The following is a 27,000-nucleotide window of genomic DNA, read 5'->3' as shown; positions in this document are numbered from 1 at the left end:
AGCAGCAACGTAACAATTTTACAACAGCCATTCTACGTCATCGTTCCCAGAATGCTTTGCACACGCTAAAACATGGCGGCGATAGTATATCAAATTATGGTCTCAAAATGTTTTTTTTTAACTTAAATTATAAATATATACCACTTTATTTCAGTAGTAGAGGTCAGTAGTTGTAAAATTAAATGTATTTGTCATTTCAATCGGAGCTCACTTTAAGGTTCCAAATTAGGGTTTCAGGCCTGGGTTAGGTTTTCAAATCACGGGTGGAACTCTTTTTGTTTGTTTGTTTGTTTTGCTTGTCACTGTAGTGATTCACACGGCCTGACGCGTTTGTTTCTCCCGTCCAGATGACGACCCGCTGCAGCCCGTCACCTCGGACGAGACGGTTTCGGTGGGCGGAGCCGTCACGCTGACCTGCCGTGTTGCCGAGAGCGACAACTCGTCACTGCAGTGGTCCAACACGGCGCAGCAGACGCTCTACTTCGGCGAGAAGAGAGGTATCCAACACTTTAGACAGCTACTGTATGTGAACCTCTACACTACTAGTTATGCGTTCTGGAAAATACTCACCCTAGTCGGAATTTTAAAAATGTTTTTAGTGCCCTTAAATGCAGATTTCCTATCATATTGCAAATTAGCCAGAAATGTGTCCAACGCTAGCTACACTATGTAAACAGCTATGTGAACCACTACACTACCAGTGATGCATTTTTAGAAATATTCTCCTTGGTCAGAATTTCCAAAAAGTTGTCAGTGATCTAAACTGCAGATTTCTTATGATATTGTGAGTTACCCTGAAATTAATGCCATGCCAGCTATGTGAACAACTATAGTGCCATAGGCATGTTTAGGTAAATAGTCACCGTAGTTGGAATTTCCAAAACACTGACGGAAAATGCAGATTTCTCAACGTACTAGAAGTTACCCACCCCAAGTGGAAATTGATGCCAGCTATGTGAACTACTACGCTACCCATGACACATTCTAGATAGTATTCACCATGGTCGTAATTTCCAAATGTTTTTATTGACCTAAAATGCAGATTTCTCAAACCTATTACTCACCCTGAGTGGAAATTCATGCCAACTATGTGAATCACTCACAGAGGGAGATTTTACACACTACATGAAGTCAGCTGTATGAACCACTGCACTACCAATGCACTCTGGTCAGAGTTTCCAACGTTTTTAGTGACCTGAAACACAAATTTCTTACTGTATTGCGAGTGCAATTGAGCTCATGTGTGCTGCATGGACGTGAGCTAAGTGAACCACTGCACTGCTAAATATTCACCATGACTGGACTTTCCAGTAAGTTTTTCAATGCCCTAAAATGCAGATTTCTTTACAATAGTGACTTTGAGAGGAGATTTATCCCAACTTTGTTAACTACAACACTATTAATGACCCATTTTAGAAAAGAATCAGAATTTTCAAAATTTTTAGTGACTTAAAATGACAATTTCTTACCGTATTGCGAGTGCAGTTTATCCCACACCACCTACAATAAAGTGAGCTAAGTGAACCATTACACTGCTAAATATTCACCATGTCTGGAGATTCCAGAAAGTTTCTTAATGCCCTAAAATTCAGATTTGTTTACATACAGTGAAAAACCCACATTGAGAGGAAATTGATCCCATGATGCCAGCTCTGTGAACTACTACACTTTTAGTGACACATTTTGGAAAACAATTTCCAACATTTTAGCAACATAAACTGTTGATTTATTAATGCATTGTAAGTGCGTTTGATCTTACACCATCCGCACTTAAATCAGCTATGTCACCCACGACAGTTATTGGCATTTCCAAGAAGTTTGAACTAAAATGCAGTCTGTTTGCAGGGGTAAAAAATAAAACCTTTAGAAAAAAAGTTATTTGCTGGCAAAGGGCCTTGGGGAAAGTGACGGAAAGTTTTTATAGAGGAGTGCAAACTTTTTCAGTGAGGCGAAAGAGAAAAGTCCAGACGGGAGTTTTTTGAAGGCCGCCGGAGAGGAGACACAAATGAGAAAATGAGCCTCCTCTCCAGCGCGATAGCAGCAAAAGCCTCTCAAGGTTGCTCTCCACTTTGGAGAAAGCTGACGAGCAGGATGGACACGGCTGGAAATGAAGACCGGGTAGTCCGGTTGTAGAAATTGAGCCATAATACGAAGTGGTTGTGAGAAAACGGGAGGGAAAAAGACAGGAGCAGCAGGTAGACACAGATGTCGACAAAAAAGACGACGCCGTCGTAATTCATACACGCCACTTTTCATTCCTCTTGCGTGTCACGCTGGAGCGGGATGTTGTAATTAGCTCTCATTACCCCCAACCCCCGTCACCCACACGTTATAATAACACACCTTTAATAACACACACCTTTTCATGCACCATCATCTGTTGCTCCTAAACAGGTGCAACAAATCTGCCTCCTGTAAAATACATGCGCATTCTTAAATAATCCCACAGAGTGTGAGGTGCAAAAGACCTGTTTCCTTCTGTTTCCGAATACGGTGTCACGTAGCAACATGACATTTTACTCATTCACTGCCATGGACGTATATATTCCTTAAGTGCGTTTTATTTTTTCAACGCGAACGCGTGGAATTGGGTCCCGCCCAGCTTGTCTGTGAAAGTCAAGCATCTATATAACACTAATGACAAACAAACAACAGTCGATGGAGGTTTTTCCAACCCTTCGTCGATTGGCTGACAAGTTTTGGTTAAAAAACATCCACCAATAAGCTCGACTGGGCTGAAATTCAGAGATGTCGATGCATCAAAATGACCTTTCCAGAAGCCGATTTAGGTTAATTTTGGGCATCCTTCATACTGTAAATGAACTGTCGGATTGCTACCAAATCTGAGCCAAGCCTACTAGATGTATGGGTGATGCTTTATCCATCCATCCATTTTCTGAGCCACTTCTCCTCACTAGGGTCGCGGGCGTGCTGGAGCCTATCCCAGCTATCATCGGGCAGGAGGCGGGGTACACTCTGAACTGGTTGCCAGCCAATTTAGAGTCTTCAATTCATACATGTTTTTGGGATGTGGGAGGAAACCAGAGTGCCCGGAGAAAACCCACGCAGGCACAGGGAGAACATGCAAACTCCACACAGGTGGGGCCGGGGATTGAACCCGGGCCCTCAGAACTGTGAGGCAGACGCTCTAACCAGTCGGCCACCGTGCCGCCCTGTGATGCTTTATTTTTTCAGGACTTTTAGTTTTCATTATTGCATGTGGGCAGGGCATGCCGGCAAAGTTTGAATATTTAAATTGCTTTAAAGCTTGAGAAACTGGAAAACAACTTGAAATGTGAATACTAATAATAAGAAGAATGAATAGTTTGACACCCCAGCGTAAGCGTGAATGGTTGCCTCTCAGTGTTCACACCACACCTCCTCCAACACGATGCTTTGGCATCAAGGCAAAGTGACAGGAGGGAGGCACGAGAGGAGAGGCGCCGCGACATGAGAAGCAAAAACGACGAGTCGCAGCGGACGGGCGAAGCGTGGACAGAGATAAATAACCCGTGACAGGATGATGGATGTTATTTTTTGGGTGTAGTTTTTTTTTTTTTTTTTTTTTTTTTTTTTTTAAAGCTGTGATTGTGCCGCTTTGATGCCATGAGAGCGAGCTTGTCACGGCGAGCGTAGGTGACGGATGGCGTGCGGTTAAAAAAAAAAAAAAAGACACGAGAGGTGTCGGCTTTGATTGATCAAAATTGTGATAAGCAAACCGGGTCATAAATCAATCGTCTTACATCATTGTGGGTTTGAATGAGTTCATGGAAGTGAATTGATGGCTGGTTAATTGGCACCGCATTTGGATGCAGTTCAAACCAGAAAAAAGTCTGGCGGTAGTACCTTCTGGATTTATTTATTTTTTTAATTCATTTTAGGAGCATGCAATTTAAAAGCAATGTCTATTATGAGTAGACCCACAAAAAAGACCCACATGTCCGAAAAGTGTCTTCCCATTTTGCTTTGAAGCAAGCATTTCAGGTAATTTTAGCCATTTCCAGGGGTTCTTCACAGACTAACTCCAACAGACTTTGTTAAATTGTTACTAATTTTGAACCACATATATTTGAAAGCTTTCTGGAAGTGACATCAGTTCATGCAAGTGAATTGATATCTGCTTAATTAGTTACTTATTTGCATTCACTTCAAGGCCACACACATCGAAAGAAAGAAACAGAGAAGCATTCCACCTTCTTTTTCAGCACAGTTACTAAAAGTTCTGCAACAGGGGCTGCCTCATCCTTAATAAATCAAATCGGGATATTAATTGTTGCGGCACAATCAGCCCCGTCATTTTTACTGTTAAAGCTGATGGGGGGGATGACGAATAATCCCTGTTTTTTTTCTCCCCACAAAACTCCAAACACACGATCGGCTTGCCATAGCGAATGCTGATATATTTTAAGTCCTTAATTCTCCATCATTTATTTTAAGACCCTTTTAAGGACCTGCCGATAGCCTTGAGGGAATGCGTGGGAGTGGAGCGCCGCTTATAGAAGAGATTAAGAAGGCTCGGAAACAGATGTTATTTTTTTCTTTCTTTCTCCCGCCCGATGTTAATACCAAAGTAAGAGGAGACAGCGAGACAGAAAAATTAACACGGAAAAACAAACGAGACTAACACTCGAAAAAAAGTACTCCACTCCTCTTTGTTTGTGGCATTGCCCTTTGAAGGAAGATAAGAAGATGGATTTATGGCGTGAATTATCAGGAAATGACTTGACATTTTCCACATTTTATTAAAGCACAGACTTTTTTTATTAAAGTGCAATGAGCACGCGATGTTTACAAAAAGGTATAATAATAATATGCCTTGCGATTGGCTGGCGACCAGTTCGGTGTGTTCCCCGCCTCTCGCCCGAAGATACTGGGATAGGCTCCAGCGCCCCCGCGACCCTTGTGAGGATAAAGCGGTACAGACAATGGATGGATGGATGGAATAATAATAATAATAATAAAAATAATAATAACAATGTTAACATTAACATTTGAATTCAACAGCTGTTAATGGCAGTGAATGAGTTAAATCATCTCTCAGTATTCAAATCTCATTAAATCATACCAAAGTTTGGGAGGAAGTCTAAAAATGTATCAAAAAATTTAAAATAAATAAATTTTATATAAATTTTTCATGTTTGTAGCAGTAGTAGCAGACAAAACAAAATATTTTCCTAAAAAATCTGATATTTGGCCAAAAGTGGTTAATGATTGTGGTATTTTATTACTATCATACCAGAAATTGAGCTTTCATATGTAATGCAAAAATACTTTTTGTAGAAAATCCAACTAAATTATGACCTTGTATTTTGCGTCGATTATTCTAGCTGTGGAGCCATGTTCTTGAAAACCTGAAATTTTATTTAAATAATTTGTTTTCACATTAATCACCATGTAACGCATATGTGAGTAAGTTTGGTATAAAAGCTTAGAAAACGTTGATCTAAGACGGGGATCCACACCAACCAGCAGACTGAAAATGTAAACTTTTGCTACAAAATACGATATTTGACCAGAAGTGGTTAAAATTATAATATGTTACAAAGTGCAGTAAAATAGTATTCTAAAATTATTATATTTTTGTGTAGTTTCTGCACTTAAATGTTGTAGATCATCAAACAAATGTAAATACCAGGCAATGATAACCTGAGAAAACATAAAATGTTTTTTTTTTAAATGGTGATTTTATTTATTAAGGGGGAAAAAAGTCAAGCTTCCTGGCTTTGTGTGAAAAAGGTAAATCACGAATTAACTGTTGCTGATCAAATCTTTCAGTTAATTTTCACTGAACTCGCCCAAGCCTGATAACCTCAAGACCTGTTAAATCAATAAACCACCTATATAGAACCTGTTTGGCAAAACGAAGTCAGCCAAATGATCTAAAAAATCTGCCACAAAATGTCATGATCCAAAGATATTGAAAAAATAGATGAGAAATAAAGTAATTGACATCTAAGCCATTTCTTAAGCTTAAGGATTCCAGCAAACCATGGCGAGTGCCTTTATCCTTAAATGGAATAAATATGGAACAGTGGCGAATCTTCCCAGGAGCGGCCGGCTTACAAAAATTATCCCAAGAGCATAGCGACAATTCATCCAGGAGGCCACAAAGGAACCCAGGACAACAGAATGAACTGTAGGCTTCCCTTGCCTCAGGTAAGGTCAGTGTTCATAGCACAACAATAAGGAAGAAACTGGTCAAAAATGGGAGAGTTCCTTCCCAAAAACCACTGCTGACTAAAAACAACATAAAGGTTCATCTTACTTTTGGGGGAAAAAAAAAACATCTGAATGATTCCAGAGACCTATTCTATGGACCGACGAGGTGAAAGTTGGAACTTTTTGGAAGGTGTGTGTCTCGTTACATCTGGCATAATTGTAACACAGCTTTGCAGAAAAAGAACTTCATACCAACAGTCAAACATGGTGGTGGTAGTGTGTTGGTCTGAGGCTGCTTCTTCTTCAGGACCTGGACAACATGCTGTGATTGATGGAAACAGGAATTTTGCTCCTTACCAGAAAATGCTGAAGGAGAATGTTTGGCCATCAGTTTGTGACCTCAAGCTGAAGCGCACAAGGGTTCTGCAGTAGGACAACGATCCTAAACACACCAGCAAGTCAACTTCGGAATGTCTTTAAAAAAAAATAAAAATGATGGTTTGCTGTTGCGGGACCCAGGTCGGAAGGAGAGGCTGAAATTAAATCGTCTCACTTTTTCAGAGGATTGTTTTCGTCCCCCAACCAGTTCAGGGTATACCCCACCTCCTGCCCAAAGATAGCTGGGATAGGCTCCAGCCCTCCCACGACCCTTGTGAGGCGAAGCAATTTGGAAAATGGATGGATGTTTTTGTTCCCTTCAGTTTTACCATCCAGCATTTATTGCATTCAAACTTTTAAGGAATTTATTTTAAGAGAATACAGTGCCTTTAAATGTTAATATAGACACATCTAATCTCTTTATTTTTTATTGATTAATAGTTACCTGCTGTTGAATTCTGCAGAAACTCTTGAGTTTAATTAAAATTTTCACACTGCAGTTTAAAGAAGGCATTCGTCTATCTCCCACATGATTTATATCACATTAGCTGACTTGTCACACACAGGCAGAATGGTAGTGAAGTCATCTGTCGAGATACGCTTCTGACTCATGGTGCAAGATTAAAAAAAAAAAAAAGACACAATAAACGCTGAAACAGACATAAGCTCTATTAACGTTCACATTATTACAACTATTTATGCAATGAGTTGTTTAACTTTACAGCAGCATTGGCTTCTAGTACTGTAAATGACCCTTGGCTGGCCGAATCACGTCGCTTAGATGTTTTAAACACAAATTAAGATTCCGCAAAATGCAGTGTGCAACGACGTTGTTCTGTGACATAACTGGCTATGACCTCTTTATATTTAAAAGCCTCTAGGCCAGTGCTTTTGAAACATTTTACCCCAATGCCATCTCAAAAAGAACTACATAAGTTCCACCATAATGACCAACATTAAAATTGTCCATGTGATCCTCATATTACACTAATTATTCAATTTAAAATTGTGGAATTATTATTATTTTTTTTTCATTTTCTTGTCATTTTGACCATTTCCTTGAATCATTCAGACAAACTTGTCCTAGAGAATTTTGAGCCACTTGCCAACAAATTTTAAAAACGTATACTAGACAGGCGGCACGGTGGTCGACTGGTTAGAGCATCTGCCTCACAGTTCTGAGGACCAGGGTTCAATCCCCGGCTCCGCCTGTGTGGAGTTTGCATGTTCTCCCCGTACCTGCGTGGGTTTTCTCCAGCAAGCACGCGACCCTAGTGAGGAGAAGCGGTTCAGAAAATGACTCCTCCTATAGATTTTATCTGATTGCTACCAAATGGTTGTATATTAGACAGATAACCAACAATACATTTCTGAGAATTCGAGTTTTCCACATTGCACATGGGCGGTGAAATTTAACGACTTACGACAGTAACTGAACTCCACAAAAATCCCGCTTACATGAAGTGGCACGCCACTATCTTTGGAGTTATCGGGCCACCTCTCGCTGCCTCTATGTATACCACTGTTTATATTTTCATGTGCAGCTCACAGGGCCTGTCAGTGGGCATCACAGGCGGCAGTGTGCCTCCGCGCCGTTTAACCAACTAATGGCTCCCTGACGCTTTACAAAGCGCCGCTGATGTGGACGCGCTCACCTAGTGGGAGGAGAGAGGCATTCGGCTAAAGCGCTAAAGCATGCTGCGCTTGTAAATCACTCTATTAAATACACACCTTCTCGGGCCTAGAGAAGGTTCGGCCACTTACAGTGTGAAGCATCCTTAAGTGAAACGTGTTGAAATTGAAGGATTGAGACAAATGCGCAAAGGGGGAAGGGAAAAAAAAACACGTATTGATCGACATTGCATCAGTTCTTCTGGCTCTCTGGAGAGTGTATTAGCGGAGGCCGACACCACTGGAAGAAGAACAGACAAAAACACTTTGAAAGTGGATACATGAAAGACTTTCTGTACAGTGTTTCCACTTTTGGAGTGTAAGTGTGTTCTTCTTCAAGTGTCCATAAAAATAACCCAGTGTGTATTGCAAGACGCCAAGAGACTTCAAAGTTACAAAAGCCAATTTATTTTATTTTTTTCAGGTTAAGTAAGCCAACAAATTTGTCACTATGGGATTCACTAATTGGCCATTTTTTGCCAGCGGCCGCGCAGAATGCAAAACAATCAATACGGCTCCACTTGTTATAGCGAACAAGATTTTGGTTTCAGCCCATATGGACGCATGGATGGATAGACTGACATCATAAAAAGCCAAATATGATAACAAAATGCTAGTTATCTCAATTGTGTCCACCATCATTTGAAAGTGACAAACCTTTGTTAAAATTTTTAAGTTTGTTTTTGTTTTTCGTAATTTCTCCTTAAAGAGAAATTCTACTAAAATATGCAAAAATAGAAAAATGTCGTTGCAGAAATTTTATTGTTCTTATGACATTAACAAACTGATTTTTTAAAAGCCTACAAGGGGTGAAAGGTTTAAAAAAAAAAGTACAAAATCATACTAAAAAAATATTCATATATATGTAGACATAACCTGCGATTGGCTGGCAACCAGTTCAGGGTGTACCCCGCCTCCTGCCCGATTATAGCTGGGATAGGCTCCAACACGCCAGTGACCCTAGTGAGGAGAAGCGGCTCAGAAAATGGATGGATGTAGACATAACACTAAATGATCACTGCTGAAACTTGATTGTTTATTGACTCTAACACTTACATCAACAGATACATTTCAAATTATGCTACAAAGATTGAAAAGCTAAAATATCAAAGAAACATGTATTAAACCCTACTAAAAAATAGCAGTGTTTATGTAGACGTGATACTAAACCAGGAGTGGGCAAACTTTTTGGCTCAGGGGCCACATTGCCTTTTCAAATTTGACAGGTGGGCCAAGCCAGAACCAGATGCTTACATATAAAAAATAAACAAAACAAAACAAACAAAGGCATTGTAGTGTTAATACTTTGATTTACTTTTAATGGGAACAGTGTTGTTTTGTTGATCACCTTTTTTTTTTTGCCAGTGCATCAAAGTCTGGTGTTAGTTTTGTTGTGGCAATTCTCAGAATATATCTTGAGGTGTTCATCAGTCAGCTGGGATCTTGTAGTATGTTTTATTGGTGTTCATCAAACTAAAAGTCTGTTCACACACATGTGAAGAGCCAAACACCACCAGCATCCGCTGTGCCATCTTCCGGATTTTGGGAAATTTGGCTGCGCTTCATAAACCATAAAAGTCATCCAGTTTGAGAGTTGCACTTCTCTTTTAAGACGGTATCAGACTGGAGATCAATCATTTCCATCTGCAGCTCCTGTGGCGCTGTTTCAGGGTCTTGTGTGACTGAATCTTGGATGGCAGTTTGTCAGATAAAGGTGTTTTGCTGAACCTGCAAGCTAGATTTTTAACCGCTGAGCCGTAGCCATCAGTTCCTGCGTTGATTGGCTGCGAGTATAATCAGCATGCTTGGGAGAAGAGTGACGGCTGATGTTATCTTCCTCAAAACCTCAATGGTTTCTTAACAAATTAGACATACAGCCTTTGACCGGACTTCAGTGAAAAAATATTTAGTCGTCCATTCTATATAAAGCACCACTGTTGCCAGAGTTACCTTGAAAAAGTAACTTAGTTACTTTACTGATTACTTGACCTTAAAAGTAACTTAGTTACTTTACTGATTACTTGATTTAAAAAATAACCAAGTTAGACTTTTTACTTACTTTCAGCAGTTGCCAAGTGGCAGGAATATCACTTATCCACAGTACAAAAAAAAGTAGTAGCTTAACTGTACCATTACTTGGTAATGTACGCCACACAAGTTACAGTTACATCAACATGAACCAATAACTTAAATATTCGTGTTAAATCGGCAACTCATAGCAGAATTTACATGACAAACAGTACAGTAAGTACCTAAACATAAACTAGCACACCATTCTCAGTACACTTCTCTAAAGACTCTTAACTGATCAATAGATGGATGCCGATTGTGGTCCATGAACGCAACTGTGTGTGTGTGTGCGTTCATTTGTGCATGCGTGTACGTAAATGTGAAAGTGAGTGTCGGTTTGATATTGGGGGCATACAAACACACGCACACACACACACCATTGTTCCCACCATCGTAATTTTGATACGAAAAGCGAGAAAAGGTGACAAGATTGCACAACTGTTTAACTAGCAAAGCTATGGGTGATTGACGGGGGGCAGAAGCACTTACGTGACGTCGGGTGTGCACCGCGTCAAACCAGCTCACAGTCTGGACTACAATGGAGTTGAAAGTTCTCACTTTTGATTGTAAATATTTAAGATGAGTATTGTAAGTTCCAACCAGTTCAGGGTGTACCCTGCCTCCTGCCCGATGATAGCTGGGATAGGCTCCAGCATTCCTGCGACCCTAGTGAGGAGAAGTGGCTCAGAAAATGGATGGATGGATGGCTATTGTAAGTTCTTCAGTAAGACCGTCCTTAACCTCCATGACCGATTTATGACAGCGCACTTCGGTTTGACCCATAAAGCATTGCGCACTTAACACGCCATTAAAACTGTATTCTTTTATGTGTAAATAATAAAGTAACAACAACCAAATACACTTTTTACAAAGGGAAATAACAAAAATAGTGTGGCGAGAGGGAAATTTTCATTTATTTTATATTTATTTTTATGGTACTGCACCATCACTGTGCATTGTAGACTCAACAATCACCTCCCAATCCCTTTCTTTCCCTTATTTAGAAATCAGCTGTCTTTGTGAACAATTAAATGCTGTCGAATGGATAGTGTGCAAGGTTTTGAATCACCAGCAACAAATGATGACTTGCTGAGAAACATTAATGACTCAAAAGTAACTAGTCTTGTTGCTTTCCTGGGGAAAGGAATGCAGTACTTGTTACCCAAAATGGCAGAATTTGGGAGTAATGTGTTACTGGCATCACTGCTCAGCACTCACTGTTGACTTTTCGTTTCTTTGGTCCACTCATGGTTGAAGAAGGGTTCAGAGCAGTAGCAGAGTAAAAAAAGAACTGCCAAAGTCAAGTCAAAGGATCACTGTACCTACTGCGCTACCTCGTGGAAGCACTGGGCATTATAGCACAACCTGGCGGAACCACTCGGCATTACAGGACAAGGTCAAATTAATGTAGTCATGATTTTGATATGATTTGGGCGATTCTGTACTAATCTTTGGCGGGCCGGATTGAAATGATGAACGGGCCGGACGTGGCCCGCGGGCTGTAGTTTGCTCATCCCTGTAACTAAACTGTCAATTCTGAAATGTGATTTCTCACAGTATCAAAAAGAAGGGGAAAAAAACCAACATGGGATGAAAGTCCAAAGAAAAATGTACAAAATCATACTAAAAATACCTTTTTTCTAAACATTTTTATGTAACCATGACTTGAAACTGTATCAGCATTGAAACTTGATTCATCAATAGATATGAAAAAAAAAAAACATATATATATATATATATATATATATATATATATATATATATATATATATATAAACTGTATCAGCATTGAAACTTGATTCATCAATAGATATGAAAAAAAAAAAAAAAAAAAAAAAAAAATATATATATATATATATATATATATATATATATATATATATATATATATATATATATATGGCAGTAAAGACCAAAGACAAATGTACAAAAAACATCCATCCATCCATTCTCAACATCACTTATCCTGGTTAGAGTCACGGGGTGCTGGAGCCTATCCCAGCTGACTTGGGCCAAAGGCGAACTACACCCTGAACTGGTCGCCAGTCAGTCACAGGGTACATATAGACACTGACAACCATTCGCACTCACATTCAGCCCATCACTGAGTGGAAACTGAACCCATGCTGCCCGCACCAAAGTCAACCGAGTGTACCACTACACCATCAGTGACTACAAAAAACATACCAAAAATATTCACATTTATGTAGACATGACACTAACTGTGCTGAAAGTTGATTGTTTATTGACTCCAACACTTACATTAACAGATACGTTTCAAATTACGCTACAAAGATCAAAAAGCCAAAATATTAAATAAAAATATACAAAATCATACAAAAAAATGCCAGATTTATTTAAACGTGATACTAAACTGTGTCAGTGCTGAATGAATTAACAGACAAAAAAAATGCAAATGTCAAAGCGAAGCTCCACCCACTAAAAATCAAAGGAAAATGTAAAAGAATAAAATATCCTGAAAAATAGCCGCTTTCATGTTATATGTATGATTTGCACCCTTTTCCCTCCCAAGCCTACGCATGCTTGTTGCTGGTTTGCAAGTCAGAGCGCAACGAATGGCGTCTTGCGGCACCCTGGGCAAACTTTGCTTCATCTCGCCGCCTTTCATTGATTATGCACACTTGCGAGGTGATGATCATTTTAATTCCGTCTGAAGGTGTGAAGGTGCTGGGGAAGAGAGCCAGACAAGGAGGATTAGGGTGGAAAGGCAGCAATAGAGAAAAAGGGGACAGAGGTGTGCGTTTAACACGTGTTTGATGAGCCACAATCAATCGGCGGCCTTTGAGGGGACGAGTCGGTTTGATGGAGCAAAGCCGCCGGTCACTGAACCAGGATCAGTTTGTAGGATGGAAAGGAAGATGAGGAGCAATTTTGATTTGCTTTTGTGGGCCACATAAAATGATGTGGCGGGGCAGATCTTGCCCCCGGGCCACCAGTTTGACACGTGTGTTTTAACCGTTCTTTGTTTCCACAGATGTCTTATATTAAGTGTGCTTTTATTTTACAATCATTTTTTTTCCTCAAAGAGTCTGCATTAAAGCACTCCAAGACACCGGATGGTCTCTTGAGACACATCAGTGTGAAATGCTATAATAAATTGTTTAGCACTAAATGCAAGCATCATTTTGAAACATATTGTACAAAAAGATGCGATTTCTTCATGTCTCCTGCTCAGTTTTTTTCATGACACCCACCAAAGTGTCTCTCACTATTTGTTCAGATTTGAAGCGTGAAAATATTTGCCTTCCTCTTGTGCTTCCTCCTCAAACACAGCAAATTAGACTTTGTGGAGATAGCGGGAGTAAAGGGACTATATGGATGTGCTGAGCCTACACCATACGTGTGTGTGTGTGTTTGTGTGTGTATCTATCTATCTGTCTGTCTATCTATCTGTCTATCTATCTATCTCTATCTATCTAGTATTATTTATACTCCATGTTTCAAGTTGAAACAGCATGGCAGAGATTGAGGGTTTTCATTCAGACCTTCCAATGGTCATCTATGTCATCCAAGTTATTATGAATTTAAAAAAATACTCAAAAAAAAAATTAAAATGCTGAAATTTAAAGTCAGCGTTAGTCCAAAATGTTGCTATTAGAGGGAAGGCCTTTCTTCTCTGGGTCCAGTCAGTGTGAAAGCACTTTGTCTTATTGAAAAGCTGCGCCACTTTTGCTTTTCAATTAGCTGCTGAAAAAAGCCTTCTGACTGACCGACTGACTGACACGAGTCCATGTACTCACGCATCACGATGTACTGTGGAAAACATGACATATACTGTACATTCATATTCCTACTGATACAGGCTGTAAAAAATATATGTTTTTGTTATTTAAAATGAGACTTACGCCTCTCATTGATGCGTAAGAATAAGCACTGGATTTAGTATAGTGGCCACATTGTTTATGTAATATCTATCGTTAACCTAATAGCATAAAAGTTGTTTTTAACGAGCCGTTACCAAATCAATAATAATGAAAAAATACTTGTTGACATTTTTTTCCCCTTGTTTTCCAAAAACATTTAAATATGACTTAGACAACTATGCTACAAAGCTATCTAATTGAAAAATTGACTTTGTTGTGAAAATAACATTTACATTCTGTTATTATCTCATTATATTATATACCGTATTTCTTTACTTTCTTTGTCTTTTTTACCACTTTGGTACATATGTGCATTAGCATTTTATTGATAATTTTGATGAAATCTGTATTATGAAGTAGTATTTAGGTCACACTTTAAAGAAAAAAAAATACACTACGAGATTCAAGTCGCATGCTTACGGCAATAAAGTTATATATTTTTTTAGATTTTTAAATTTTAGATTAAAGTTGTAGTATTATGAGTCCCATATTTTCAAGATAAAAATGTACATTAAGAATTAATGAGATTAAAATTCTGTATTTTCGTAAAAAAAGGTTGTATATTTTTTTAATTCAATTGGTATTATTTGGGGGTATTTTTGCATATTAAATCTATAGTATTATGAGAATAAATTTTAGATTTTTGAGAATTTGTTTATTTTTCAAGATGTACATTTTTTTTTAGATTTAAATTGTTATACTTTTAGCGAAAACATTTATATTTTCTCAAGATAGAAAGCTATACTTTTCTTGCATTCGATTTTTAGTATTGTGAGAACAAAGAATTTTCTCAAAAATACATGACTCCGTTCTTGTAATATTATGATATTACTCTCTAAAATATACAACTTTTTTTCTCAAAACCCTTACCATTTTTGGGGGTCTAAATTATAACTGAACAACCAATGGACCAAAATGATAAATGACTCCTTTATAAATCATGATCACGGCCTTATCTATTATAATGTCGTTTATGAAAAGCTGTCATTACACTTATAGCTGCACATGTGACAATTCGACACAGTTTATTTTGAAAATAGAAAGAAACAAAATAAAAGCCCCGAAATCACAGAAGATGACAAGTGTGTGTGATGTCAGGCGACCAGAGCGGAATTAAAAAGAGTGCAAAGTCCACGGGCACGTGTGTGTGTGTGTGTGTGTGTGTCTGAGGGCTGCTCATGAAGACAAATGTAGTGACCTTGCAGAGTGATAAGGCATGAAGATAGAGTAGTGTTGGATATAATAACCGTGTGTGTCTCGGTGTGTATATGTCAACTACACAAAGTGAAACAGACAAAAGTGCGTCTTCAAATGAAATGAATGAGTGAAGTGGATTAAACATTTGTATAAATGTAAAACAAAAAAATGTGAAAAGGAAATGTGATGCTTTGGCTCAGTTTTGTATTTTTTCAATTTTTTTTGCATTTCTACTCCTAAAAAAAACAAAACAGACAGGCTGTGACATTTTTAAATGTCAGCGGTGCTGCAAAGAATTTCCCCACGTAAATCTCAGCGCTCTATCTCGAAAGTTATGGAAACTTCTTCGGCAAAAATATTGTCGGTGACCTTTGATGATGTCATCCTCTGTCAACCAATAGCATTCTTGCTCAGAGAAATAAGGTTTGGAGAGGATTGGTTAAAAAGTGATAACCAGTTAGCCAGGGTGAGAGTGTCTAATTATGGTCTCAAACTATAGTAAGGGGTTTCGTGCCAAGGTTAGAGTTCAAATTAAGGTTTAAATCAGGGTTCTGGTTTCAAACCAGGGTTAGGGTTTCAAATAAAGGTTAGTGTTTTAAAAAGGGGTTACTAGCCAGGATTTAGGTTTGGTGTTTCATGACAGGATTAGGGTTTCAAATTACAGTTGTGTTAAATTAGGGTTTCAAATAAGGGTTGAGGTTTTAAAAGAGGGTTAGGGTTTCATGCAAAGATCAAGGATTCAAACAAGGGCTTTGGTTTCAAATTAGGATTACAGTTTCAAATTAGGGTTTCAAATGAGGGTTTTAAATTAGTACTTCAAATTAGGGTTTCAAAGTAGGGTTTCAAGACTAGGAGTTGGTCTCAAATTAGGATTTGAAACCTGGGCTAGGGTACCAAATTACAGTCTCAAACCTGGGTAAGAGTTCATATTTGGGTTTTAACCATGGGTTAGGATTTCAAATTACAGTCTCAAGACAGGGTTAGGGTTTCAAGTCATAGCTTCAGGCAGGTTTGTGGTTCCAAACAAGGGTTGGGTTTCAAAGTTGGATTTAAAATCAGGGTTAGGGTTCAAATTTAGTGTTTCATGTCAAGTTTGTAGTTTTTTTAACGTTTCATGCAAGATTAGGGTTCAAAAGATTAGGGTTTTAAATTAGAACTTCAAGAAAGGGTTATCTTTTCAAAACAATGTTATAGTTTCAAGCCAGGGTTATGGTTTCAAATCATTGTTTCAAGCCATGGTTGGGTTTGTAAATAGGGTTTCAAGGCAGGGTTGAGGTTTCCAATTAGTAAAGGCACATTTTGAGTTTCCATTATTTTGTGTGTTTGTTTTAAGTAATTACTAAAATGTTACTAGTACAATGTTATAGAGGGAAATGCTTATATTGAACCTTGTAAACATGCATTTATCATATTTATATTTCATCTGGTACAGTTTGGGAATCAGGTGCTCTTTTCTATTGAAATATTTTTTGCGCTGCTACCAGGCGCCAAAACATGACAGACGAGACCAGACGCAAACACGACAACAAAGTAGGACACGCTAGCAGATTATTAGCATGTTAGCTGTGCTGGATTAATTCCCTTTGGCGACATCGCCGTGTGACAAGTGTGACGCCGCTTTGAAAACAACAACAACAAAACGACAAGGGAAAAAAGTGGTGGAATAGTTAAGGCACTGATCCGACTTCTTCTTTCTCTACGTGTCATCTCAGCCCCTCTCAAGCTCTGCTGAGCTAACGCCCCGCCGCCACCAAATGCTAGCTGCCTGTCACATCAACCGCTGACTGCACGTCAACAAACACGTTGTCACGGCGACGTCAACGGGAGCTTTCATGTGGAAACCCGACAAACAACAACAGCACTGTTGCTGTTTTTTTCTTTACAACCAGGAGGCTTGTGTATCCGCGGCCTGGTGTTTATGGGAGACAGACAGGCGACGAGATGGGAAGGGAGGGAGACAGAAAGAGACATAAAGACAGGGAGAGAGACAGTTAAATGGGTAGAGAGACAGGCAGACAGACAGATAAACAGGTAGATACAGGAAGGCAGGTTGAGAGAGAGACAGTTGGGCAGAGCGACATGAGATCAAATATAAAACATAAAATAAATATAAAACATAAAATAATGGGGTACAAAGGAAGAGAGACAGGCAGGAAGACTGACGGACGAATACTGTATATATAGAGACAGACACATACTGTAGGCAGAGAGACAGCTAGTGATAGACTGACTGACTGACACAATGTCAAGTCCAGTTTATTTTAATCACAAGTCTCAAAGGGCTTCACAGCACTACAGTTGACAAAGATCGGCGACGTCCCCTGATCTAAACCCACAATCGAGCAAGGAAATACTTAAAAACTCATTTTGGGAGAAAATAAGAAACCTGGAGAAGGGATCGCAGATGGAGGGATCCCCCTTTCAGGATGGCCAGGCTGCAATGGATGTCGAGTGGGCAACTTTTCTCAACGAGTATGGTGCTTTACAATGTTCATTAAGACGACATTAGAGTCCATTTAAAAAGATGCCGCGCCGCAGGTAGATGCCTTCAGGAAAGCAGTTCTCCCCCAGGACCTGGCCCAGTCGGTTGGAATAGAATCCTCCACAGAATGATGGACATAAGGACAATAGACAGACAGACAGGAAGGCAGGTAGACTAAAAGACAGATCGTCAGAGACAGATAGAGACTGACCGAGAGAATGATGGTATGAAGGACAATAGAGAGACATGCAAAACAGACAGGGCAAGGACAAGACATATTTACTTAAAGAGAAGATTTATGGACATACGGACTGTAGAGACAAATGGGAAGCAAGGAAGACCGATTGACAGGTAGTGAGACCAGGAAGGCAGACGGTCAGACAGATCGAGAGACAGACAGAGAAAGACGGCCTGGCACACAGAATGATAGAGAGAAGGACATAAGAGACACACAGACAGACAGGAAAGTAGGCAAAGTGACAGGAAGGCAGAAAGACAGGAGGATGGTCAGAAGGAGGACAATAGACAGAAAGGGAGAGAGACAGGTAGACAGATGGACAGACAGACAGACAAAAACACAGATTGACAGAAACAGCAAGACCGATAGGCGGACAGACGGACAGGCAGAAGAACAGCTCGGGAGACAGACAGACAGACAGACAGCCATCAGTCACGTACAAACATAGGAGGTCATCGCAATCAAGGAATCTGATTTCATACCATTTCATCATCTTCTTCCTCGTCATCTTCATCATAATCTGAGGATTTCTCCTTGGTGACGCCCACTTAAGTCACTTCATCTTCATCCTCCTCTTCTTCATCCACCCTTTCTTCCTGTTTTCCTCACTTCCTCTTACATCATTATCGCACACACACACACACACACACACACACACACACACACACACACACAATCATTAATTCCATATTCCTATTTCACCTCTGCTGTCCTCTTTCGTTCCCCCATCATTTTCTTATCCTGCCCTCCTCCCCCTTTTGTTCCCTATCCCTCCCTTCTGTTTTTCGCACTGTCTCCACAGGCCTTTTCATCTCCATTTTGTAAAGCTCCCCTCTATCCTTTTATTGCGGCAAATAACCAACAGTAGCGCACATAAAAGTAGTACAAAATTAATAACAATACATACAGTGCAGAAGCCTTTACAAAAACTTTGTACCCCCACAGAGTAGGCAACGCAAACCCTGCTGCAACGCACCCTAAATAAAACGTCAAAATAGCTAATAAAAAAACGTGTTTTGTCATACGCATTATAGTTATTGTGTATTCATTGTACCATGTTATGCATCTTTAATCGGGCTCACCCCCAGGGGTGTGCACACTACAGTCTAGGGATCCCTTAAATACAGGACACATTGTGAAAACAAATGAAAAAAAAAACACTCATATACAAAGAGCCATTACATTGGAAAGCCCTAACGCACAAGAGCATAAGGATCCCTGATATACAGGATGTAGTGTGAAAATATCAAAACTTGGCATAAATGTTTAAAAGGTTCATTAGATTGGATGGCACTTGTGCACCTCCGGGTGTGCGCGCACCACAGTTTGGTGATATACAGCACAGGTATTAAACTGGTGGCTCGGGGCCAGGTTTTTTATGTGTGCCAGCCAAAGCATTTTATGTGGCCAGCGAAAGCAATAATGCTTCATTTCTTGCAAAATATCCAAATTGCAAATAGTTTTCTATTGTAATAAGTTGAGATATTGCAAGCATTTTTTTGTCCCCTTTTGAAAAGAAATCCATCCAACCATCCATTTTCTGTACCGTAAAAGTTAAAAACATATTTTTATAGGCTTCTGATTTCAAAACTAGTTATTCATTAATGTGTTGCGTATATGTAATTATAAAAGATGATTATGTATTTATATGGGTTCCCAGTCATAACGCCCCTCCAAGGGAAGCCATAACTACGATGTGGCCCCAGACAAAAATTTGTTTGACACCCCTGATTTACAGGATAGTGTCAAAACATCCCGACTCTGAATATATGTTTAAATTCTCATATGTTTAAATTCTCATATTCAAACAACACCCATTACACTGGATGGCTATATCACATACTTTATCACACATCTGTGATATGCAAGATACATCGAAAAAAATAATGACTCAGCATAAATATGACAAACACACATATACATCCATCCATTTTCTAAGCCGCTTCTCCTCACTAGGGTCGCGGGCGTGCTGGAGCCTATCCCAGCTATCATCAGGCAGGAGGCGGGGTACACCCTGAACTGGTTGCCAGCCAATCGCAGGGCACAAACAAAAAAACAACCATTCTCACTCACGGTCAAACCTACGGGCAATTTAGATTCTCCAATTAATGCATGTTTTTGGGATGTGGGAGGAAACCGGAGTGCCCGGAGAAAACGCACGCACGGGGAGAACATACAAACTCCACACAGGCGGGGCCGGGGATTGAACCCGGGTCCTAAGAACTGTGAGGCTGACGCTCTAACCAGTCTCCCACCGTGCCGCCCACACATATACAAAAAGCCAGTAAATCTGAAGGTGCTCACTCAATACCTGGGGAGTGCTCACCAACACAGCGTCCCCATATATGGGATACAGTGTAAAAAAACAACACAATTTAGGATGAATGCTACAACACTCAAATACAAACTACCACTAGACTGGATGGTGGTTATGCACTTCCAGGGGTACACACTCCACATTTAGTGACTCCCTGATAGACAAGATACAGTTTAAAAACATCATGATTGGCATAATTATTAGAAAATGCTCATATGGCAACTACCATTAGAAAAAAATCCACTCACACACCCGTGAGGGTGCGCACCACATTTCGGGAATCCCTGATATACAGGATAGTGTGAAAACATCCCGTCTCAGCATAAGTGTTAAAAACACTCATTAGATGGGATGCCGCTGAGGCAACCCCGGGGGTGCACCAGAGTTGGATGATGTTCAGGATGCAGTGTCAAACTATGATGACTGTGCATAAACGCTCGTATGTGCAAAGAGGGAGAAAAGAGGCGTCCAGCAATTAGAAAACAAAAATTCAGCTAGCCAGACAGCCAGTGTGAATGTAAAATATTAATGAGGTTGGTTGAATGAAATTTCACCGCAAGCTGTGGCCTTGTTGCTGTTGTTGTAGCGCTGCGAGACAACCGCATCCAGCTGTACCGCTCCACGCCCACCGAGCTGTCCATCATCATCTCTGAGGTGCAGCTGTCCGACGAGGGCGAGTACACCTGCTCCATCTTCACCATGCCCGTGCGCACCGCCCGTGCCACCGTCACTGTGCTAGGTAAGGCCTGGCTCCCACAAGTCAAAAGTTTGGGGGATGATTGGGAAAAATATTTTTTTTTTTGGAGTGAAAAAGTTGTATTCAGTTTTTTTTGTTTTTGGAAAAAAAAAAGATTAGAGAGTTTTTTAAGAATATTTTGATACAATAAATTAGATAATAAAATGTTATATGATACAATATAATATATTAGCTTCCATCCATGCATTTTCTACCCCTTATCCAAGGTCGGGTCGCGGGGGCAGTAGCTTTAGCAGGGACGCCCAGACTTCCCTCTCCCCAGCCACTTCATCCAGCTCTTCCGGGGGGCTCCCGAGGCGTTCCCAGGCCAGGCGAAAGACGTAGTCTCTCCAGCGTGTCCTGGGTCGTCCCTGGGGTCTCCTCCCGGTGGGACGTGCCCGGAACACCTCACTGGGGAGGCGTCCGGGAGGAATCCGAATCAGATGCCCCAGCCACCTAGAGCAGTGGCTCTACTCTGTGATCCTCCCGGATGACTGAGCTTCTCACCCTATCTCTAAGGGAGAGCCCGGACACCCTGGGATCTTGTTCGTTCGGTCACGACCCACAGCTCGTGACCCTAAGTGAGGGTAGGAACGTAGATCAACCGGTTAATCGAGAGCTTCGCCTTTTGGCTTAGTTCCTTCTTTACCACAACGGATACAAAGTCTGCATCACTGCAGACGCTGCACCGATCCGCCTGTCTATCTCCCGTTCCATTCTTCCCTCACTCGTGAACAAGATCCCGAGATACTTGAACTCCTCCACTTGGGGCAGGATCTCATCCCCGAACTGGAGAGGGCACACCACCCTTTTCCGACTGAGGACCATGGTCTCAGATTTGGAGGTGCTGATTCCCAGCCGCTTCACACTGCTCCAGTGAGAGTTGGAGGTCACGGCTTGATGAAGCCAACAGAACCACATCACCTGCAAAAAGCAGAGATGATATACTGAGGCCACCAAACCGGACCCCCTCTACACCTAGAAATTCTGTCCATAAACGTTATGAACAGAATGTGACAAGTGGCAGCCTTGGCGGAGTCCAACCCTCACCGGGAACGAGTCCGATTTACTGACTTATATGCGAACCAAACTCTGACTCCGGTCGTACAGGGACCGAACAGCCCGTATCAGGGGGTTCGGTACCCCATACTCCCGAAGCACCCCCCACAGGACCACCCGAGGGACACGGTCGAACGCCTTCTCCAAGTCCACAAAACACATGTAGACTGGTTGGGCGAACTCCCATGGACCCTCGAGAACCCTGCCGAGGGTGTAGAGCTGGTCCACTGTTCCACGGCCAGGATGAAAACCACACTGCTCCTCCTGGATCTGAGATTTGACTTCCCGACGGACTCTCCTCTCCAGCACCCCTGAATAGACCTGTCTGTCTCAGGAGTCGCACAGGCCAAAAAAGGCCTGATAGGACTCCTTCTTCAGCTTGACGGCATCCCTCACCGTTGGTGTCCACCAACAGGTATGGGGATTGCCGCCACGACAGTGACTGTGGGTCGTGACCGAAAGAACAAGATCCCGGATACAAGCGGCCGAAATGACTTTCCTCCGCAGGGTGTCCGGGCTCTCCCTTAGAGAGAGGGTGAGAAGCTCGGCCATCCGGGAGGGTCTCAGAGTAGTGCCACTGCTCCTCCGCAGCGAGAAGAGCCAGAGGAGGTGGCTGGGGCATCTGATTCGGATGTCTCCCGGATGTCTCCCTGGTGAGGTGTTCCGGGCACGTGCCACCGGGAGGAGAGCCCGGGGACGACCCAGGACACGCTGGAGAGACTACGTGTTTCGGCTTGCCTGGGAACGCCTCGGGATCCCCCCGGAAGAGCTGGATGAAGTGGCTGGGGAGAGGGAAGTCTGGGCGTCCCTGCTAAAGCTACTGCCCCCGCGACCCGACCTTGGATAACACCCATTATGGATGGATATTCTGGTAAGATTAAGAGTCAGAAAAAAATATCCTTTTGGCTATTAACAGGACTAAAAAAACAACAAAATGACTCCATTACAGTAAATACCATCCATTAAATACTTAGTATTTTTTTATTTAAAAATATGCAAAAAAAAATTCTCAAAGATATATAACCTTTGTCTTTAGAAAACAAATAGGACTTTTAAAAAAAGAAAGAAAAGAAGACTAATTTAAAATACGTATTTCCTCTCATTAATTTGAATTACAAAAGCAAAGAGGTGGATTTTTGGTCCGCCCAAAACGAGCTGCAAAACGAGCTGCCAGTTTTAATTAACTTCAGTGCACGAACTGATAAAAATAAACATTTGGACCAGGCAGGGCATGCCTTTCTCTCTTGATCGACAGCCCCCCCCCTACACACACACAATCACAACAACAACAAAAAACATTTCCACACAAAAGCTGCTACGTGAGCGTTTCATTTCCTGATGTGTTTGTCGCTAACTACTCATTTATTAGGGCAGCGCATCCTTTAAAGCAGTGATTCCCAACCAGTGTGTCGGGGCACATTAGTGTGCCGTGAGCGCTCTTCATGTGTGCTGTGGGAAATTAAAACATTTTACTTAATTGCGCAAAAATTATTTATTTCCAAGAAACAATTTATCTTTATTCATCTATTTATGCCAGTGAGGCATAGTGACAGCCAGAAAAAAGAAAGGCTCTTCTATTAGATGGCAGGAAGTACATACAGTAATTAATGTATCCACTTTTTGTGACATTTTTGTTTGATGGTGTGCCGTGAGATTTTTCAATTGTAAAATATGTGCCTTGGCTCCATAAAGGTTGGGAATCACTGCTTTAAAGACACAACACACACACACACACACACACTTTCAAAGCAAAAAAAAAAAGAAAAGAAAAAAAAGCCGGAAATATGGCCACAAGTAGCTGTTAGACAAAAAGACCACCAGACAAATCCATACTTGAAAGACGTGAGTGTGCGTGGGTGTCTGTGTGCATGCGAGTGCAGGCGTGTGTGTGTGTGTGTGTGTGTGTGTGAGTGTGTGTCTGTCTGTGTGCGGTGCCATCGAGATGATTAGCCCACAATCCAATCGATAAAGTGCCAGTGTACTTTATTGCTCGTCAAGGAGAAGCGTTACGAGCCCAAAAACCTAACCATTAGTTACTCATGCTTTTGGAAAAACATAAGGCTTACACAGTGGCACATTAGTCACTACAGTAGACACCAATCTTTAAAAAAAAATGTTTTCCATTTGTGTGAGTTTTGATGTCAAACTTGAGCATCAATCACTGTAGTTGGTAGCTACTTTTGCCAAAAAAAGCAATTATAAACTGTTCGCTTTATGTCAAAATTGTGAATCAGTCACTACAGTGGACAGCTATTTAAAAAAATGGTTTTCTTCTGTATTATTTAACATGTAATAAAGTTAAACTGTGCATCAGCTGCTACAGTGGCCAGCTATTAAAAAAATGCTTTTTTTTTTTTTTTTTTTTTTTTTTTTTTTTTTTTTTTTTTTTTTTTTTTTAGGTCTTGATTCCAAAGTTTAGCAACAGTCACTAAAGTGGACAATATGTTTTACTGTAAAAAGCTGTTTTATTCAAAATGCATGATGACAAAGTTATGCATCAGTCACTTCAGTAGACAGCTAGTGAAATAGCTGTTTTTTCCTTCTATTCCTAAATCATGCATATGGAAGGAAAATATATATTTTTTTAACAGCTAGCTGTCAACTGACAGATGTGCAACATTATCATCATGCATTTAATAGGTCCACAGCTGTGACTGATGCACAACTTTGACATCAAGACTCACTGATCTGGAAGAATTTTTATTATTTTGAATAATTGTCTGCTGTGGTGACTGATTCATGCAGGTAGAAGAAAATAGTTTTTATTATTCTTATTGGGTGTCCACTGTAGTTACTGATTTGCAGTTTTGACGACAGGACTAATCCTTATAGAAAACAGCTTTTTCTGAAGAGTGTAGTGACTGATGGGAAATTTTAACGTCATGCACATACTGTAGAATACAGCATACCAGCTTTTGACTAGCTCTCACTTAGCATCGTTAGCACCTGACACATGGTCTCGTTCCTTGTTCTCAGGTGTTCCCGGTAAACCTCACATCTCTGGCTTGGAGGAGCCCGTGCAGGAGGGCGGCACGGTCACCCTGACCTGCACCAGCACGGGCAGCAAGCCCCCCGCCAGGCTAAGATGGTTCCGAGGGGACCTGGAACTCGAAGGTGCGAACTGTGTGTGTGTGTGTGTGTGCTTACATCATCATTGTTTTTTTTTATGTGTGTGTAGTGTGGGTCAGTGTGGGCACATCCTTGCCACATAGCCGCCTGTGCGCATATGCTATAGAGTGAGCTTGTGTGTTGTGCGCCTTCAATTTTTTTAACACAACCAGTGTATCCGGCACTTCAAAGAGAAGTTTTAATAACTTCACTTTAATGAGAAAGACGGAAGAGAACAAATGGGATTTTTCGAGAGCCTCACTTCTTTTTCTAGCATTTCTCATGTCATGCAAGAGTAAAAACTAAACTATGCTGTACTGTACGAGACAATACTATACTATACTGTACTATACTGTTAATGGTAAATAGTTATTACTTAGTTAATAATACATTTTATTAAGATAACACTCTGAGGCACTTTTATGTTGAGTAGCTAGTTAGTTAGCTAGTTAGTTGCAGTTTGTTTGGCAGATTGGTTGATTAGTAATTAGTTTTTAGTTAGCAAGTTAGGTGTTAGTTGCTAGTGAGCTGGGTAACTAGTTTTTGGGTGGGTTGGTTGCTAGCTAGTTAGCAATGTGCTTGTTTGTTTGTTAGCTAGTTAGTGTTTTGATTGGTTGTTTGTTAATTAGCTAGTTGGTGTTAACTCACTTTCAATTTCGTTAGTTAGTTAGTACATATCACATAAAAGGTAAAATAACTTGTCTTACCTGTACAATGGTTACATCACTCCTTTGAATGTGATGTATCTTCCTGTGTGCTTTTCAAAGAAAAGTCAAACACACACACACTCCTTTCCAAGCTGAGCTCAAATTGTGCTGTATCTTGTCTGTGTTACACCCAAGCTTGTGTGTTGTGTTATTGGTTTAAAATGCAAGTGCAGGAACACAGTGGTGGTGTCGGCGATAGCGAAAGCAAGGCTTAAGAGGATCTAGCCGGGGATAAGCGGCCCGATCTGGCAATAAAAGGCGGATGTCAGGATGAAGGGACGAGGTCGGGCACGGGCGGCAGCGGGCAGCCCCCGGGGTTCGTGACTGATAAACAGCGGGAAATAGACAGCCAGGAGACGTCAGGAGAAAACAAATGAACTGACTTTTTTTACTCATCCATTTTATATTACGACAAATTGCGGCCATGTGGCTTTTGACCCGCCTCGCTTCCTGTCAGTGTGAGGGCCCTCGACAATGTCCTCATAGTCCAGTCTACTACAGTCAGCTCACATTTATTTGTTCATAGAAAACAAGCTTCATTTTAATATGAAATAAATGTTCAGTTTTGACAAAGAAAGTTGAATTTCTTCAAGAAAAGGTTGTAATGATATTTTTTCAGAATGAAGTAATATTTTTTGTTGGGGAACAAGGCAAAACTTTTAGGGGGGAAAGTAATTTTTTCCAGAATGAAATCACTTTTTTTAAGTGATTTCTTTCTTCTTCTTTTTTTTTTAAATAATGGTTGGTTAGGCAGTCCATCAGTCAGTCAGTTTCGTTGGTTAGTCAGTCAGTCAGTTAGTAAAAAACAATCTAGTTCATTCGTTGTTCAATTAGTTGGGTATTTATCAGTTGACTGATAAATTAGTTGGTTGGATCGTCGGTTAGTTGTTTGGTTAGTCACTCACTAACTTAGTTAGTTTAGTTTATTGGTTCGTCAATCAGTTAGTCAGTTCAGTTGGTTGGTTAGTCAATCGACACCAATCTCTGCCGAAAT

At 40.6% G+C, this 27,000-nt stretch overlaps 1 protein-coding gene across 2 annotated transcripts in view; it reads left to right on the top strand.

Moving 5' to 3' along the window:
• Nucleotides 1–27,000, top strand: part of cadm3 (cell adhesion molecule 3) — a 131,971-nt gene that overhangs the window by 66,863 nt on the left and 38,108 nt on the right. For both annotated transcript variants that reach the window (XM_061693091.1, XM_061693090.1), the window contains exons 3-5: nt 348–497; nt 20,983–21,135; nt 25,168–25,305. In XM_061693091.1, coding sequence (XP_061549075.1) covers nt 348–497; nt 20,983–21,135; nt 25,168–25,305 — 441 coding nt within the window. The remainder of the gene's footprint in view (nt 1–347; nt 498–20,982; nt 21,136–25,167; nt 25,306–27,000) is intronic.

The sequence above is a fragment of the Phycodurus eques genome, chromosome 13 (assembly GCF_024500275.1).
Source record: "Phycodurus eques isolate BA_2022a chromosome 13, UOR_Pequ_1.1, whole genome shotgun sequence".
Lineage (NCBI taxonomy): Eukaryota > Metazoa > Chordata > Actinopteri > Syngnathiformes > Syngnathidae > Phycodurus > Phycodurus eques.
This window is presented reverse-complemented; position numbering and strand designations above follow the sequence as displayed.